At 35.3% G+C, this 19,022-nt stretch overlaps 1 protein-coding gene across 4 annotated transcripts in view; it reads right to left on the bottom strand.

Moving 5' to 3' along the window:
* The window catches only part of ARHGAP15 (Rho GTPase activating protein 15), a 625,881-nt gene that overhangs the window by 253,534 nt on the left and 353,325 nt on the right, over positions 1 to 19,022 (bottom strand). For all 4 annotated transcript variants that reach the window (XM_081052847.1, XM_081052846.1, XM_081052848.1 and 1 more), the window contains one exon: positions 14,933 to 15,055. In XM_081052847.1, the coding sequence (XP_080908973.1) occupies positions 14,933 to 15,055 (123 nt within the window). The remainder of the gene's footprint in view (positions 1 to 14,932; positions 15,056 to 19,022) is intronic.

The following is a 19,022-nucleotide window of genomic DNA, read 5'->3' as shown; positions in this document are numbered from 1 at the left end:
AAAATGCAGCCATTTTAGATGTAGGATTTGTAATTGAATTTTTTTTTTTTTGATGCAGAACAGTTGTTTCTACGCAGTGCTCAAGTGTCTAATTTTGAAGGAAGGAATCACACCTTATACATCTTTGTTGGCCCAGTGTCTGGCCCATCCCTTGTCCCATGGTAGGTCCTCCACAGTGTTCTCCAAATAAATAAAGATAATGGGTAGGAAGTGAATAATAAAAATGTTTACAAAATAAAGTACAAACTCCTTAGCCCAGCATTATGCAAAACACCTGCTACAGACACTTCTCATCAAACCCTTTACATTTCATCCAAACCACAGTTCCTCATGCTTTCCAACAACTCTGCACCTTGAATGTCTTACCCATTTCTCGACATGCCCAAATGTCTAAGCCAAGACTCAGTTTAAACATTCGTAAAGGAAACATTACTCGTTCCCACCATTTTCCCACTTGTAATTTCCCCAAATCTGTGACCTGAATGCCCCTTAAATCATTTGACACTTGATATATTATGTCATATTTGTTGTACATTTAGCTCCCTTATTCATTTCTTGGGGGACTCTGCTTTATGTAACTTACTATCCTCTGAGAACATAGGGATTTAAAAAAAATACATATGAGTAGGCAATATGAATAACAATCAAAGCCTACAGAAGGCGAACATAGTTCTTCAACCTTGTTATTGGATAGTGCATGTAATGCTACAAGCACAGTAGCACAGTGGCCACGCAGAATGCTCAAAATGTTGGCTTTATTAATGCAATGTCACAAAATTTCACCATAATTCTTCTGTTCTGCAATTTTTGGAATACCTACTCAGTGGCCAGGAGAAGACACACTTGCAATCTGCCATGCCATAGTAAGAGTAGAATTAGGAGTAGAGTATGAGAATTAATAGTTATTATTTGCTATGCTAATTGATCTTTCTATAGTATCAACAGTCCTAAGATGTATTACGTGGAAAGTGTTAAGACAGGAAATTCATTACCTTGCCCCAATTCAAAGCAAGTAAGTAGCAGAGCCAAGACTAGACTTCAAGTCTACTTTCAACTTTTGGTAATCTTTATGGCTTAACGACTGCAATACGTTGTTTTCCTGAGTAAAATAGAATACATACAGCTCTTTCAAGTAACATACGGAGAGTTTGTCACTATAGCCTTTCCACTTCACAACTTATATATTGAGGAAAACAGTCTTTCATAGAATTAATGAGGAAAACAGTGTTTTATAGAGTTAATAATTGCAAGCGTTCTTTATATACTTAAACGTCATATAAAACTAAGTAGAGTTTTGTGTTCAATTATCACTTTTTCCTAAGAATAAGCTGCATTTCTCATTAGATATTCTTGGAGTCCAGGGATCTAGGCTGGTAATAATGGGGACAGCAGGCGGGGACCTTTCTCCAGCCAAGACTGCCTAGACCATTTCTAGCCTCCAGATGGTGTGCCCAATTGATGAGTCCAGGCTCCTTCTAGCAGATCTCAGATCCATTTCAGTCTGTGAAACTGAAGCTTAACACACAAATCCACACAGCTTCTCAGACTCGACTTGGAAAATTGCATCTGGGAGACAAAAGTTTTCTCTGGCATTTTGGTATTATTCATAATATAAGAACTGTAGGAACAGATGGCGTTGGGTTATCACAGGGAAGTGCTTTCCAATAAAACTTTACCCAAAAGTATTTACTAACAACTCTAGAATTCCTTGGATATGACGGCCCATCTCCCCAACTTTTTCCCAAGAGATACTTATTCTCCTTCTGGTCCTGGACCAAAGTCATAGTCCCTATTTTTTCCATTATCCACTTCCTGACCATCAGTGCATCGGAGGCCACAGCTTCTGGCCAGGACTTCTGCTTCCCATTCTGTCCTCCACACAACACTATGAGACAGGCGCATCTACTAATGTAGTGTCCTGGTATGTGGCACTGTACAGTCGGTCACATCTGGAATATTTATATTCCAGGACTGCATCGCCACCCTTGGAATACTTTCTCCATATTACTATGGCATCTAGAGTTGAACATAACCTCACACACAGATGTGATTGTCTCTCCTTGTGTGTGATTAACAGTGTGTTCCAGACAGTGTATTCCATATTTTCTTGAAAAAAATGTTCCTTTTCTTCAAGATTATTCATTCATACTATAAACATTTGATCTTTCTGATTAAAGAGGAATGAATGCAAGTGTGTACATGAATAAATGAAACTTATGCTAGAGAATTTGAGATATCTGACATCATTGGGATTCTGTTTTTGAAGAAGAGAGGGCCTAACTTTGCTATTTCTCCTCCCTAAAATGTTTGACATCTTCAATGGTAATTATGTAAACCGATTTATAACCACAATGGGCTCTCACTTCCTCCTTTGACATGTTAATTGTTTCTAAAAAAACATGAGGTGAGGTCCTGTCAAATTCCTTACATAATGTTGAATGTTCTCCTATGCTAATTATTTTTTTAAGATGGAAAAATTGTAACCTGCTCTAGGCCCCAGTGCATTTGAAATGTGGTCACAAAATATGTAAACACAGTATTTTATTGTTCAGAGAATGAATGTATGAGGTGGTACAAATGATGAGGGAGTCTGGGGGAGTAAAAGTTTTCGGAAATTTAGATTATTTGGAATCTGAAGATATTAAGATATCCTTTAGATATTTTTAGACCATCTGTTTTCTTGTTTCTGAGCCTTGAGTTGCATGATGGATTCTGTCATTGTGAGGTTAACTGAGGCCAGTCTTCTTCTGCCTCCATCTTTTCTTTTCCTCCTATCAGTTCGAGTTCCAAGTTCAAAGGGACAAGTTAGGAGTGATATATTCAAGTTAACGATCCTCACATGTGTTTAACTTGGATGACATCTCCTCTAAAATCTCCCTCCTGTCTAATATGGGTAGATAAGAAAATCATTAAAAAATTGGAGCTCAACAACTGTTGAAAGAGAATGAAAAATTTTCTCTTGTGCTCTTGCATTTCTAAGGGAATTAGATCTTATGAAAATATCAATCCTTGTAGCAGCCTCTTAGATGGCTATCTGCTCTAGCTATCTATCACAACACAAAGCATAATTCAATGACTATATGAATCTCAGGAAGGCATCAAGTTAGGCAATTTTAAGGTTTAGTCCAAGTACACAGGTTATAATTTGGGGCAAAAGTTGAGCAATGAATATATAACAAATTTTCCTGTAAGTATTGTCCAAATATATGCTGTATTTTAGAAGTAGAGCAATCTTAACAATTTGACTACCTTACATATCTGAACATATGTATTAGTGTCCACCAATGTTATTGTCAAATATACCTAAATCTCTTATTCCACTAATTATAATTAAAACTTGATATTTGCTAGCTGGCACATTGTTTCAGTTTTTCTTTTAAAAATTAATATTGAAATGGGTTCATAATATTTGGCTTTATATTTCTTTAATGAATACCAACTTAATTTTATTATTATAGTTTGATATTCTCTATCAGTGAGCTATATAAAGTGCTTCTAGTATTTTTAATGGAATATCAAAGGTGAAATACTATAGACAATTGAAAATAGAATGGAGTTTGGTCACAGTATTGGATAGTCAAGGCACTGAACCTTTGGATAAATATAAGTTGAAGAAGGCGTGTATAAACAGATATTTCTGTCTTATAAAGCTCTTTAAATTTCTCTGAATTTTTTATTAGGCTTTTCCCCTAAGCTACTATTCAATTGGGAAAGTACATTTTCATAAAACCTTTTTAATATCAGTGTTGCTGATTTGAGGAGGGGGAAAGAGTTTTCTTATTTCTCTCTCTTTTTCTTTTTCTTGCATGAGAAGGAAGTGTTCAAATCATCTTTTTATGTAACGAAAACAAATAACTGTTCCCAGGAGAATTAGAAAGCAAAGAAGAGGCTTTGTTTGACTTGTCTGTGATAAGGCACTTTGGAGCTTTGTTTTTTGTGAGTTGAAGAAAGAGATGTACACAACACTTCAACCCTTCTATTATGACAGTTTATACTTCCTATGCAGCTTATTTAACTCAAATGCCTGGGAAATAGACACAATCACCACCTTACGGAATGCTACTTAACTTTAAATGTTCCCTATAGAATAGAAACCCACTTCATCAAAATTTATCTCAGTTTCTCAGGAATTATTTCATCTGTAGGCTCCTGAATAATCCTGTGCAATTTAAAAATTCAACCCAAGATTGCTTAGAAATAACTATGATATAAAAAGAGAGAAAAAATTCCCACACTAAGGGAGCTTGTGCACAAGAATTCCTATGAAAGAGCTGTGTCCTATGCCATGTACACTTTAATCATTCACTCTTTCAGCTGTTATCAATTTAAAACCAATGAAACCCCCACACTGAGTCCATTTGAGCAGTCAATTTTAATATCTCGAGGCATCTGTAGTTATTCTGAATTGGCTGCAAAAGCAGAACTAACAAGTTAAGCTCTAACCATAAGTCGACATCAGGTTGGTAAACCATACATCAAACACAGACAGTTAGTCAATACTCCAGTATGAAAAACCAACTAGCATTTTTAAGAAGAGCAATATATTCATAATATGTTTGGCAGTCTGGTTTGCATTGCTTCCTTGATGGCTGCACATTTAACTTTCTAGTCAACAGGGTGCTTCTCGCACGGGCAAAGCAACATGTTTGAGGGAAAACTGGTCAGTCTTCTGATTTGTGGGTAATATTTTTAAATGAGAATAAAAGGGATGGAGGAATGTGCCTTTGGTGAGTAAAAATCTAGAAACTATCCTCATGATTGCTTTTTATAAGAGAACTCTTTCAAGCATATGTTCTGGATCTTTGAGCACAGTCCCTACTTCAAATATTATGTCATTGTCAGGCCATGTGTCTCAATGTTGTGTTTGGAAAATATGGTTGCTTGAAATACTTCTTTCCCTCCCAGGAATGACTCCATGACAGGGTTGTTTTCTCCCATAGAAAGAAGAAGACGATGAAGAAGGAGGAGTATTCAAACAAGATCAAGGCAGTCATCACTTCAATCAAATCATTTCCAAATTTCGGGGGCTGGGGGCCCTTGGGCCAGTGGGAGTGAAGGGTGTTTATGACATATAGCTGCCTATTCCCAGAACTCTTTTATGTACTTTTATTTTATCTTCAAAAAGAAAGAACATATTAAAGGGAAATATCTAAGGAGAAATAATGCTACATAAAGTTTATGTTTTCAGATCTGTTGCCCCGGAAAATGCTTTGATAAAACACACTTAGAGCAATATAGTCAATTTCAAAGAAAAGTTGGGAGATATACCTCGCCACATTGCAATTTGACTAACACTGAAAGACCACCAATTATGATTATACAAATTCTGATATGGCCTGTTTCCTCCTTCCTGCAGAGAAAAATAGAAAATGCTGGAATTGCACTTTTGCAACATGGAGTTATTTTTCTGATGACTAAATTTTACAGAAGCTGGTTAAATTTCAATGTCACTAATCAGGTAGGGTAACAAATCAAAAGGGAGAGACTTTTTTTTTTAAATATTGAACAAAATTTTCCCCCCCCCAAATAAAATGATACAATTCTTTTTTTTCTTTATCTAGGGAATTTGTGGAATATTATTGATTTAGAACAGACACAAACTTGTGGGGAATTATTGGTAGGCCAAACTTTCAGTGATACTAAAGAAAATAAGAAGGTGCTATCTTAATGTTAGGATATGTCAAAATTAATTGTCGATATTACTATTTCCTATGCTTGTAGCAGTCCATACATCTGCTGACTGTGGACCTTGATGTGGAGATGGTGTTTACGAGAGCTCTGATATGCACTATCTGTAGAGAAACATTCAATGTACAGAGAATAGGAACTCTCAACTCCCAGTCATATCATGAGTGAGAAAGGAGTGGGACCTCTTTTCTCAGGAACTATGGGAAATTCAACACATCTCACTCAACACAAAAAAAATCAACACAATTCAACAAATGCTCACATGTGAAGCATTTATTCATATATTTGTACAAATTATCAATCTCCAGGTCAGGATGAAATTCTGTTTTCGTCCCCCTCCATTGTCCACCTTACCACAGAATAAAATCCCCAGCTAGTACTTTGTGTAAGCAGAATTATAAAAACTGCAAAGGAGAAAATGAATAGCCAGCCCTGGCTTTGGGTACAGTTCACAGGGTCTACAGATGCCCTACAAAGCTATTATAATAAGAACGAACCTGACGAAACTTCAGCTGCGTGTGAAGCTAGGTTTAGGAGTCATGAGGGAACTTTGTGGTAGGAGAACACTTGCTGGAGAACAGCAGGGTATCAATAATAAATGCTAACCTTTAAGAAAAAGGGGGGTGGGATTCTTGTGAACACTGATGAGGGCCCTACATTTTTTTTTCTCTTCAGGTGGTTTCATGGAGGAAAGATTAGGATGTGAATAGAGGACTGTTTCAATCCTCTATTGGTGGTCATAGACCACCTCTCTAGAGGGCAGCAGCCTCCTGACACAAGAAGGAAATATCACATTAGCCTATCATTTGGTCATCTGCAACTAGTTGAGGATATGCCTCAGACAGCATATAAACTTGTGCTGGTGCAATCTCTGGGATAAAAGGGAGGTTGTGCCTCTTTTTTACAATCTACACTCACACACAATTTGAGTTTGAGCACAGGGTACACTTAAAACATGGTATAGATTCATATTGTGAAACAAACCTGTCTCTACCTATTATTGTTTCCTTACTGGTATTCGTGCTCTGTTTCTTCTTATTTTGTAGAAGCGTGTCAGTCCTCATACTGGAAAGCTTAGAGACAAGATTTCAAACTGGCACTGGGATTAGCCTAACTGTACAGCATATACCAAAAACTCGGCAATCTTTTAAGGATGGATACTCCAGGTAATCAACAAAACCAGCATCTATTTCCAGAGCAAAATTTAACATGGGTTTTAGAGGTCATTGGCTAAAAACAAAATGTCGATATGCTGGTTTTGAATCAATGAGGTCTTATTCCCAGTATTTAGGACACGTATTACTAGTCATCCAGAAAATTTTAGGGTGAAAGCCTGATATTATCTGGCATTTTATTTTAGTAAAATAAAAAGAATTATCTCGAGGACTTTACTCAAAGGGAAAGAAATGTAATTTAAAGGAAGGAAAAGTATTATTATTATTATTATTATTATTATTATTATTTGCAAATACACTGAATGTAGTAGGTTATACCAGGAAATTATTGGTAAAACCATTCTGTAGATACTGAAAATCAAGTATTTATAAGTCACCCTTTCAAATATTATATTCTAACTAATGCTTGTATAAAAAGTTCTCTCTTCATATGCAAGCAAGTAAGTTCTTGAACCAAAGAGAAACCAGTTTATTATATTCTTCTGGTTTATTCTTTTTTTCTCCTTACCTAATTCACTCCCATTTCTGGACCTCATTTTTCTCTTGTTGCTCTAAAGCTATTCTGCTTTTAATATCTCATAAGACCTGGATCATTTCCTCCCTGGATAGCAAGCTTTTAAAAGACATGGGCTTAACCTGCTACCCAGGTGCATCTTTTTCCTCAACATTTGCCATCTTTCATGGTGACCTGTATTTTATTATTGAACAAAAGCTAGCTATGCGGTACTCTATTACCAACACATTTGCTCCCAAGAGCTTTTAAATAACAGAAACTGCCTGGGAACTATAAATGGAAAGGAACTGGGAAGCTTATAGGCCAAGATAAAGAAGCTTAAGGTTGGCTGTTAATTTTGGCTAATATTAAATCATGACATAGCTCACTCGTAAGGATCACAGTTCAATTATGAACCATAAAAAAGTTTAAAGAAAAGAAGATTTACAAGATATTTTTAAGCACATTAGTGCATATTGTGGAAGTTGTGAGAGTATTTGAGGCCCAAGCAATGATAGACCCATGCCCCAGTACATAAATTCAAATACAATTGTTCTCAGATTAACACTGATCAAGGGGCAAAGTTGAAACATATCTCTACTCAAAGGTACATTGCAGTGTTGCTCATATATGTTTTGCTTAAATTAATAATGTGATGGGTAGGTTACTCTGTCACACATAAGTTCTTACAAATTATTTTAAAAATACTTTCCTCTTAACTCAATGGCTTTGCTATTCATAAACATGGCTGTTGAAAGCTTAGGGCTGATAACTGATTTGCAATTTGAATGGCAAATCTTTCTTTACTTCTCTGAATGTAATTGACATATTTTACAAAAGTACTATAATTTCAAAGACATTATTTTCTCATATGATGGAAACCTTAAACAATTAGTTGTGTCCGTGTGGGTAATTACTTAAATGTTCCAGCAATTAGATGACACTATGTAAGTGGGTGTAGCTAGGAAATATAATGAACTCATGCCCACTTATGTGTAAAGAGTACTATGATAAAAACTACCAAAAAGATAAATATGAGCCAAATGCAAATTATCTATGTACTTTCCTTGAAGTAAGTGAGTTCCTGCTGCCTTTCCTTTATACTTTCCTGGATTAATTTCTGAAATTTTAAAGGAACACTTGGGAGAATGGTTTCCTGCACTACTGTGGTCATAATGTATACTTATGTGAGAAAAGAAAGAAGAGAGAAAGAAAGGAAGAGGTAGAGAGATAAACAGAAGGAAGGAAAGATGGAAAAGGAGAAGGAAGGAAGAAAGGAAGTTGCAAAATGGTTAAAATAAGCTGGGCTCTGTGCAAGGTTCTTTGCATTTAGCATTTCATTTAAATTTTCTAATGTAATTTCATAAATGAAGAAGTAAAGAACCAAATATTAAGTTATATAGCTGGTACGTGGCAAAATCCAGCTTTAAAGCTTAGTCAAATTCGAAAGCTGCATTCAAAAAAACTCAATTTTCTTAATTGTAAAGTGAAGGTGAAATTTTTCTGTCATCATAAAAATCTATAAAAAAAATTAATTCAATTTATGAAGTGTATATAAGGCTTTCTGTATCTTTTAAAAATATTCGTTGTTTAAGGCAAGTGTGAGTCCTTACAGATCACCCCACAGTAAGACCCTATCTTTGATAAGCTCTACCCACGCATGAAGAGCTCTAGCTAGTCTTTGTGAAGCCTCCTTCTGTAATAAGAATGGACAGCCACTGCTCATCAGACATTTGAGGCAAGTCACTAATGTTATAGAAACAGAATTAGACAAATACATGAAAGAAAGCAACTTAGATGAAAATGATTCGAAGAACTGAAGAGAAAATTTTAAAATAAAAAAAAAAAAGTCGAAACAACATGAAATTTTAATTTATATTCTTAAATAAGTTAGAAAAGATATAACCCATTTTCTATTTTCTTACTTATTCATTTAATTCATATTTATTGAATGCTAAGTGACATCCTCACTATTAGGTATGGAAGTAGAGTGGTCAACAAAATTTTTGCCCTTGTGTCATGTGAAAGAGTGAAATATGCCAAAACAAACAGAGAATAAGAAATGAGTCTAAAAAATTGGAACTGTAATTCCTAAAGTTAAAATAAATAAATGTAAAAACAAGGGGATAAAATTGAGAATTCTTTGAAATATGAGAAAAATCATATCTGCAGATCTAATGCTCATATCATAAAGGTCCCAAAAGAAGAAACAGAGAAAACTGATGGGAGCAACTTATTAACATAATGATAAAGAGAAAACATTGCAGAGCTGAAGAGAATCACAATTCTTCAAGTTGAATGCCAAACAGAATACATCTTAAAAATTCTGCCAACAATATACATTATCTTGATTACAAGATCCAAAACAGAAACAAAAAAATCCCAATGATACTAAAAGAAAAAAAAAATCAACTTAATAAGAGTAAGAATGGAAGCTGCAACTCTGTATTCTAGAGGCAATGGAATTTTATGCCCAACTAAACTATTGATTAATTGTGAGGACATACTGAAGATATTTTTGGACAGTCAAGGTCTCATGTTTTCTAAATGAGTTACTGAACTGTTACATAATAATAAAAGGAATTAAAGTAATAAAGACAAGTCATGGGATTTAGAAGGCAGTGAATACAACTAAAAAAATCAGTGAAAGGAAATCACAGGGTCAAAAGGGTGAAGCCTGGAAAGCAACTAATCCAAATTGGTGTAAGATGATGGAAGAACTTTAGAAAATACTCTGGGGAAAAAAAGCCAGGAGTTGCAGACTAGAATACACAGACTGTTTGAGATAATTAAACCCTTAATGACATAAAAGCCCAGAAAGCAAGAAAAAGATTGAAACTGGGGGGAAAACAATCTGTATGAGAAATTCACAATCAAATAATATATCAAGCTAAAAGTTAGCATGATTATAAGCAGATGATGGATCATAAGCTTTAAAAATAAGAATATCATTTATGTAACCCATAAGGCATAGCATTTGACCCATGGATATTTTAAGCCAATCTGGCATATTCTTTGGCCAAAGATTGCATAATATTTACGAGATCAATATAAAGTGTATGCTGATGAGTAATCTTTTTCACATTTAAATGCAAAATGTGGGGGGTGGGATAGAGGACTCGATTGTGATTGTGAAACAGCATAAACATACTAATATGACCATCAAACGTAAAAGAAAGGAGAATCTTTTTTACCATGATGAAGGGGCATTACTCCTTGAGGGTCACAGAAGTCATATTTTAAGAACAGAGAAAGAAGTCTAATACACGAAATTGCAGTAAACAACCTTAAATAATTATAATTTTATGAAAGCTGATTTGTGGTTTTTAACTTTTAGAATCAACTATAAATAAGTTATAATTATAGAAACCAGTGAAATAATATAAAATTTCACTATGCAGAAGTAAAGATTACACTAGCAAAGGAAGAGGAGATGGAGGGGAGGAGGGCACTAAATTTCTCATGTCAATGGAGGCGATAAGTCTCAATCTTCTGTGGTTAATAGAACAATAAATAGAGTTTTAATTATATTGGATGTTTCAGAGAAAGCCAATGGAAACAGCCAGACCAGCTACATTTGACGGTGAGTACTTGGAAAGGAAAAGGTCCAATTCAACTGTAATTGAGTTGAATTTATGCCTATTGTAAAAGAAATCTGGGGTAATATCTAAGCTTGATAAATCAAGACACTATAATGTTAAAGATAAGGAAAATATTGATAAAAACAAACTAACCTATACCTCATATAACAATAACATAAGATACAAAGGCAACCACCAGAAGAACTACAAATACAGTGGGTGCCAAAAAATGTATACATTTTACGAAAGGAAAAAAAAGTGTTAATATTACACTGATGATAACCACTTTAAGCCCCTCTTGTAATTGCAGAAGTCAAACGTGACTTGTATTCATCTTTTATCGGTATATATTGAATATTACAATTTTAGTACAGTTTATTCCTTTATTAAAATGGGTATACTTTTTTTGGCATCCCCTGTAGAAATACTTCCAAATGGTGCCCCATAAGGAGAAAAACTGGGATGAGGCAGGAAAGCACTATTTTTCATCATAACTTCTGCAGGCATTCTATTTAATCTTTAAACAGGTGGGATTCTTTTATAACATACTGATAGAAGTTATCCAGCATTGTTATCAATTTCTACTAATAGCACCCAGTATAGTTTTGTCCATATTAAGATGAAAGAAACTATTTTCTAAACATATAACCCTCTCTAAGACTATCATTTAATATAAGGAAATACTAGTTGCTCCCCCAAACAAACAAACAAACAAACAAACAGACAATTGTTATCTTTTCTAAAACTTGCATTGCCAAGTGTTTTCTATTCTTCAATGTCAGTGCTATTATTTGAAAGATTACATAAAATAGTTTGGCTGATGCTAAAGAGGTGTTGCTTCTGTTCCAAAAACAAGTAGAGAATATGTACAAACACACCTACCACCCTATAATGTACCTTCTCACTTGTAATTTACACATTAAACTGATTAGAGTTTTGTTTCCAATGAGACACTCAATGAGGTTAACTCATATATTTAAAAAGCACTAGCCAGTCCCTCCTTGGCAAATGTGGAAGTAGTTGGAGAAATTGAAGTCTTTTCAGAAACTACACCTGCAATGATTGCTATGCTAACCTGAGCTATTATGATTCCTATTGGGTGATCATTCAGAATTATCTGCTGGCTCTTTTCTGTCATCTGTCATCAGTACCCTTCTCATTGGTCATATTAAAGAAATTCTAAAATGCAGCCCCATCAAGTGAATGTTTCCAGATCTAGATTTGAGCCAATGAACTCACATATTGGCCAGGTCTCCATGAGCCCAAAAAACAGTTTTAAAGAAAGAGTTTGTTACTGAATTTAGCCTGTGTGATATCGGGACAATTCTCTTTTCGCACGAAGTACTTTGTGTATATTGCTGGGTTGGGCATAATAAAGTCAATAAAACAAAGCACAGACCTCTTGCCCCACAAAGAGTGTACACTAAAGGCTGGCTGAATGCAAAGCTCAGACCTCTCAACGTGTTGGTAATATTATAGGAAAGACTAAACACTGAGAAGTGGCTGTAGCCCTGCAAAGCCCCTCCCAGGTATCAGGAAGCACACTTGTAGGAACCAAACTACCATGCACACCTTTGCCGAACCTTGGTAATGGAGGCTCTTATTCCAGATCTGAACGATTAGGCAGTTTAAGAATTTGATACATAGTCTTTGGGCAAATGCACTGCAGAACAATTTAAAAGGCCATTATCCCTCTTTCTAAATAATTTTCCTTGAAAGGGTTAAGTCATTTTACTTGGAGAAATTGACCATGTAACCATTAATCATTAATTTATACAATTTTGGTGTAGCCTTTCAAAAAACCCTGATTTCATTACTTTTTCTAAGTCTTTGCCTTAGATACACTAAGAAAATAAACTTAAAGTACTAAATTTTACTAGGCCTGTATTTTTAAAAATTTGGTTTAATGTGTTTTACTCATAAAACAGATCAGTAAAAGCCTTAAAAATTCACAGTTAAAACTGAAACAAGCTCGCGAAGCAACTATATTTGCATAACTTGATCTGTATTTGGAAGAAAATTCTACTGAAGACAACAATGGCAGCTTATCAAATCAGAATTTCACATAGATTCTCCATAGTCCTACCAATGAATACTGACTCATTGGTCAGCTATGGTGACAATTTGATGGAGCTCTAAGATAGGAAATGTATACAGAGGAGTGTGTTCAGTAGTTCCATTATAGCAATATGAACACTACATTAGGCATCCAGTTCCTCTGCTGCTTTCTGAGACCAACTCTAGAACACTCTAGTTATTAATTCTGTAGCATTTTGATTGGGGGCAGATCCTGCCACTGAATTACAAACCTTTTCATTTTTCCAGCATCATGAAAAATTTGGACTTTATCTCAGATTGGGACTGTGTGAGCTATTAATCTGATTTCATATGTTTTTTCAAGATGGCAGGTAACCTGCGACTGGATCCTATCTAAGCAAGTGATAATCTGTGGGATGAATTCTAAAATAGAGTTGAACGTACTACTATGTTATTATATGTACTTGAATCGATAGAGATTCAAGTACTATCTGTGGCAATGAAAAGAATGTTTTCTGAGAGTAAAACTCTGAGATAATCTCTATTTGGAGTAGGTGCTAGTTCTACCCCCAAACGCTTACATTGTCAGAACTTTCCACTCTATTAGTGACACGTATGCTCATGCTTCATAAAATTTCATCTTCCACAATTGGTTCAAAACGCAGATGATTTTTGTATGTTCACCTGTTTCAAAATGGACTGAAGTTGATAGGGTCAAACAGTCATTGTAAATTATTTAAATAATTCACATCTTAAGTATGACTGAAAATATTAAAATCAGCTTTGCCCTGTTCCTGAGAAATGATCGTATATTATTACATTACCTTTTGATTTCTGTAAGAATCAGTATTCCAACTTTGTCCTCAGAGTTTACTTTAGAAATATATTTTAGCCCATTTCCAAAATTTTTCTTATATTTAATTCTGAAAATATACTCAACAGTTAGAAAATTTGAAAAACAGGAAGAATATGGATTTGATGCACGTTTTCTTGATTAGGAAAATAATACATTTTGCCTGTGTGATCTATAAGATGATTTTCAGTTACAGAAATCTACTATATCACCAGTTCCAGCTATCCATCCATCCTTTCATCTATCTGGCAGACTAACAATAACGACAAAAGTATAAATAATAATAATATTAAATATTCGCAGTGGACATTTATTGAATATTTATTTTCCAGAAACCCTTTCAATGCTTTACATGAATTATCTCATGTATTTCTCTCAGCGGCCTCTCAGTGGTGGGTATAAGTATTCCCATTTAACAGATGCGCTATTTGAGGTTCAGAGAGATCATAACTCATCCAATGTCATTATGAGTGAGTGGTAGAACCAAGGTCCAAATTTCAATTAGTCTAATGCCAGAGTCTGTGTTTTTCTATTCTGGTGGCTAGGTTGCTCTAGAATATGTTATTATTTACTTTAGGTGTATTTGCAAAAGTACCTCTTTATTTCAGATTAAATTGAGCTCTCAGGCCTCCTGCTCTTAAACCCCTAAGTTTTCATGACACTAGTTTGTCTACGAGTTTCTTTCTAGCACTTCTTCCTAGCACTTACTTCATGACTAGGGTGAATAAGTCACTTTTTCTGAGAGTGAAAAAGACTGCTGTTATTAAGTATGTAGGGACAATAGGTATAAACCTAATTGTCCAGACACATGGAGATATGAGGACATTCTGATGGGCCACCAGGATATCCCTTTTCTGCTCCTGGTACAGAGCCCTGATACTCTCAGGGAAAAACCAGATATTTTTTTGCAATAATCCTCTGATGCAACCTTTATTTCCTCAGTAGTAGTTTTCTGTAGAATTATTTTTTTTCTCTCATGAAGAACACTTAATAAGCAGCCTAAAAAGAATAAAATATTCTAATATTCATTTAGAGCTGAATAGCTACAGACACAGAAGCACATTCATTTATAATGGTTACAGTAAAAGCATAAAATGTCCTGTACCTTTAATAAGTCCTTTTTCTTGCAGAGTTTTCAGGGAAGGTCTTCGGGTAATAAACTTCTTTAGTCTGCTTTTAACCCGGTTTTTGTCGCTTGTATCAGAAGCACTATGATGCAGTCTGAACACTGGAGATTAAAAAAAAAAAGTCAGAGGCTTTCAGTAAATTTCTCCTTTATGATTATTACTTTATGCTAATATGAATAGAAAACAGTTGTTATGGAACTACAACCTGAATTAATAGTGTAGGCCCTTCTGCTTAGACAGGGCATATGAGTAAAAATTTGCCCATATGAAAATATTAGCTCTGCTGCAACATGAATGTGCAATGAGAACGTGGTTAGCTCCATATAGTCACAATTTACTTTCACTTTTATTCCCTCATATTTAGCATAGCAACCTTTCTCTGGGCAAGTGCACCTATCTGTATCTATACACAAAATTATGGTCAAAGAAAAACTTGTAAACTAAGAGGAAAAACACTTTAGAATTGTTCATTTCAATTAATTATGACTATATACTGCCTATAGGTAATTCAGGCATTTTCAAAGGGTCTGCTTGCCCAAATAATTTTGTCAATCATATTTTTGATCTTAACCCAAAGTGATTTTTTTCAGAAGCAAATAATTCTTCTTATTATTATTGATGTGAAATTACCACCAGTTCTACGGGTCATTCTGAAACACAAATTTGTCTCAGACTTTTTCTGTGTTCATCATTCCCCTATCCTCAGCTTCCTACCCTCGCCTTTATCTTCAAAACTAGGTATGTGTCAAATTCATTCCTGAACAAATATTTGCTAAATGTCTACAGATAATCAGACTTCATGATAAAGGCTACAAATTCAATAATGAACATAACACTTAAGGTCTGGACCTTCATTAGCATAGAGTCAAAATACATTCAACGTATCTTATTATGAATGATTGATAGGAATGTATTTTCTCTGGAAGATACAAATCTTAACTGGGCCCTCCATTGTCTTATCACAATTACTAAGATAACGTGAAGATTTGGGGGTACTTTATAAGGTACACAGAACCTCTTTTCCTCTCAAATTATATCTTAGAATAAGCCAATAATTCAATTGGGTTAATAATGATATATCTAAAATGCACTGAAATCTTACTATGTGCTTGGTAGTCTCCTAAATATCTAACATGTTTTAACTTCATTCTACTGCAATGTAAACTACATGTGGGTAGGGATTTTTATCTACTTTTGTAAATGTTTTTCGCTAATGTGGCCCTAATATAATATCTCACGTATTGTTTAGCATACAGAAATTCAGTCAATATTTGTTGAAACAATTTTCACAATGACTTTTTGAGGTATATAACATAATTCTACCTATTTTAGAAATGAAGAAGCTGAAGCAAAGAGGTGAAGTAACTTGTCCAAGGTCAAGTCCAGATATAAGGCCAGCTTCACAGAATTTTCACTGGTATTCTAATTTATTGGAGTATTGGTGAAATAATGGAAGGGGAAGGGAAATAAAATATCAGGAGCTCAGTTCACATTTAAAGTGGAAATATTTCAATCAAATAAATTTTTTAAGTAGCTGTTGGGCGCGAAAATTTTTGCTAAGTTCTAGTTGTAGGGAAGCTAGACTTGAGCCATCCTATGCCCTCCTGAGGAACTCAGGAGCAAAAAGAGAAAGAGAGACTTAGGAAAAAGCTGCAGCTGGAAAAAAATAAATTGCCTGAAATTAGAGGATTTGAAATCAAATGTTCCTAGTGGGGTCTCCAAGGAACCCTCAAAAATGCCTAAGGGAAACTGCTTTAAAAAGTCTGCCTGGCTCAGAGTGTGAGAAGCCTTCTGACAACTGGTCAAATAAGGACATTTTTGCATCTTCTTTCTCCCGGCTTTGACCACAAAGATGTTGAAAACTTGTGTTAGCAAGACGGGAAATTGGGTTGAAGAGTAAGACTAAGAAAAGAAAGAAGAAAACATCCTGCCTTCCTCCTACTTAGGTGAAGTGTGGAATTTTAATTTTAAATTAATTTCAAAGTTTTGGTTATCACATGGGATTATACTCTATTAAATAATGAACTAAGACAATATATGCCACTTAAAAGGACCATAATATTTTATATTACCTCAGAGCAGAGTTGTCAAACTTGGCACTATTGGCATTTGAGGTCAGACAGTTATTTTAAGTATGCGTGTATATATGTATGTATGCATAGGGATGTCCTGTGCAGCAGGAGCAGGATATTGAGGAGCCTTTCTAGCCTCTACCCATAATATGAAAGCAGAACCTCCTCTTTAGCTGTGACAATGAAAAATGTCTCCGGATTGCCAAATATCTCCTGGGGGGAGAGAGGGGACAAATTGTTCCCTGTTGAGAATCACTGCCTTGGACTGAAGGGAAAAGTTACAGGACCTGCTTAAGTTTTCATTTATTGGTGGTGGAAAGTCTACTCACACACTGAGAAACTGTAAAGGAACTGAAAAGTAAAAAATTTAAATAAGTAAAATTATTTAAATAACCTATCTCTCCATAAATATGTATCATGTATATGCTACATCTCACACACACACACACATCAGATATATACATATCTGATCTATCATCTATTTGTTACCTAGTTTTTAAATGAATTGGTTATAAAAGTACAACCACTGTCACGTAAGGTGGGTCAATAGATCTTGAAAAGGTTGGGGATCACTTCTGTAGATGAGAGCTTCCCAACTATTGTGCCCGACAGACGGGTTATACAGGGTGATAGTTATGGATGCTGTAGGGGTTCAGCATGAGCCACCCCAAGATGTGCCTTACGACCATGTGGATTATTTTGAGATAAAGGCAACCTAAGTCCTGTGGATTCAAAAGCGACTTCTGCTCCTCCCTTAAATATCAAGAAGAACTGAAATTAGGAGCCTGGCCCATGATAAGAATTACCACGATCAATGATGTTTGACCTGCCTGCATGTCAGGGGAAACTACTAATTCCCGAACATGTGCTCTCCCAGCAATGACCTTCTGAAACCCCAAGGTGCATCACCTCATCCTTAGCTCAATGTCTTATGTACCCATGTTCCCTCTCTGTCTCTGAAGCTCTAATGTATGTGGGGTTTCTGACTCTCTCATGCATGTGGGGTTCCCATACATATGTATATAATTAAATTCGGTCATTTCCGTTTGTTAATCTGTCTCATGTCTATTTGATTATTAGACTAGTCAAAAGAACCTTGAGGTTAGAGGAAAGTTTCTTCCTCTCCATAATAGCCTCAGTACTCAGGGTAACTGAGCAGGACCTCGGCAGTCTGAACCCCTGGGGCAGTTGCTGTTGGCTATGAATAGTTTTATCTGTTCACTCCAGTGGGCTCTACAAATACTATCATTTTCTATGTGCACCTGAACTTCAGATGGTTTGAGAATCACTGTTTTAGTCCGTGGTATCCAATACGGTAGCCACTCCAGGCCATTGAGCACTTGAAATACAGCCTGTGCCATAGGTTGAAATAATAATCTTTTAGGTATTTTTTTGTTGTTGTTGTGAAATAAAATATATTACTAAATCTAATATGAGATTAAAACTTATTTCTTGTTACTTCTTAAAATGTGGCTACTGGACGATCTTAAACTCTACATGTGACTCACATATTTTTGGATAGTGCTGTTAGATGATAAACAAACAGATATACAGTGACCACCTACTACATACACGGCAATGCTAGATTTAACTGTTATGGATAAAACTGCATATGTCTTGTGTAATTATAATACAGCAGGATTGGATTAAGAGTATAAACTACAAGAGACCACGGGACCGTAGAGAAGGAATTGACCTCACATAATTTGGGAGATATATAGCAAGTTCCATTAGGAACAATTGGTTTTTCAGGACCATGAATATCAGGCATTAACTGATTCAAAATTGTATGACTGGAAGAGTCATTCTGAGAATCTAAATACACTGTGCTTACATGATATCCTATCAGTTTCCATGTGGGTCCAGTCATTGCCATAACCACCAGTTGCATGTGATCTGCTTCAACTGATAACTGTATTAAAACCCCATGGGTCTGATTTCTAGTACGGGAGGATGAAGGTACACTTAACATCTTTTAGAAAAAACTTGTCTCAGA

Source organism: Rhinolophus hipposideros (genome assembly GCF_964194185.1).
Source record: "Rhinolophus hipposideros genome assembly, chromosome: 6".
NCBI classification, from domain to species: Eukaryota; Metazoa; Chordata; class Mammalia; order Chiroptera; family Rhinolophidae; genus Rhinolophus; species Rhinolophus hipposideros.
The sequence above is the reverse complement of the archived record's forward strand: the minus strand, read 5'-3'. Positions and strand labels throughout refer to the sequence as shown.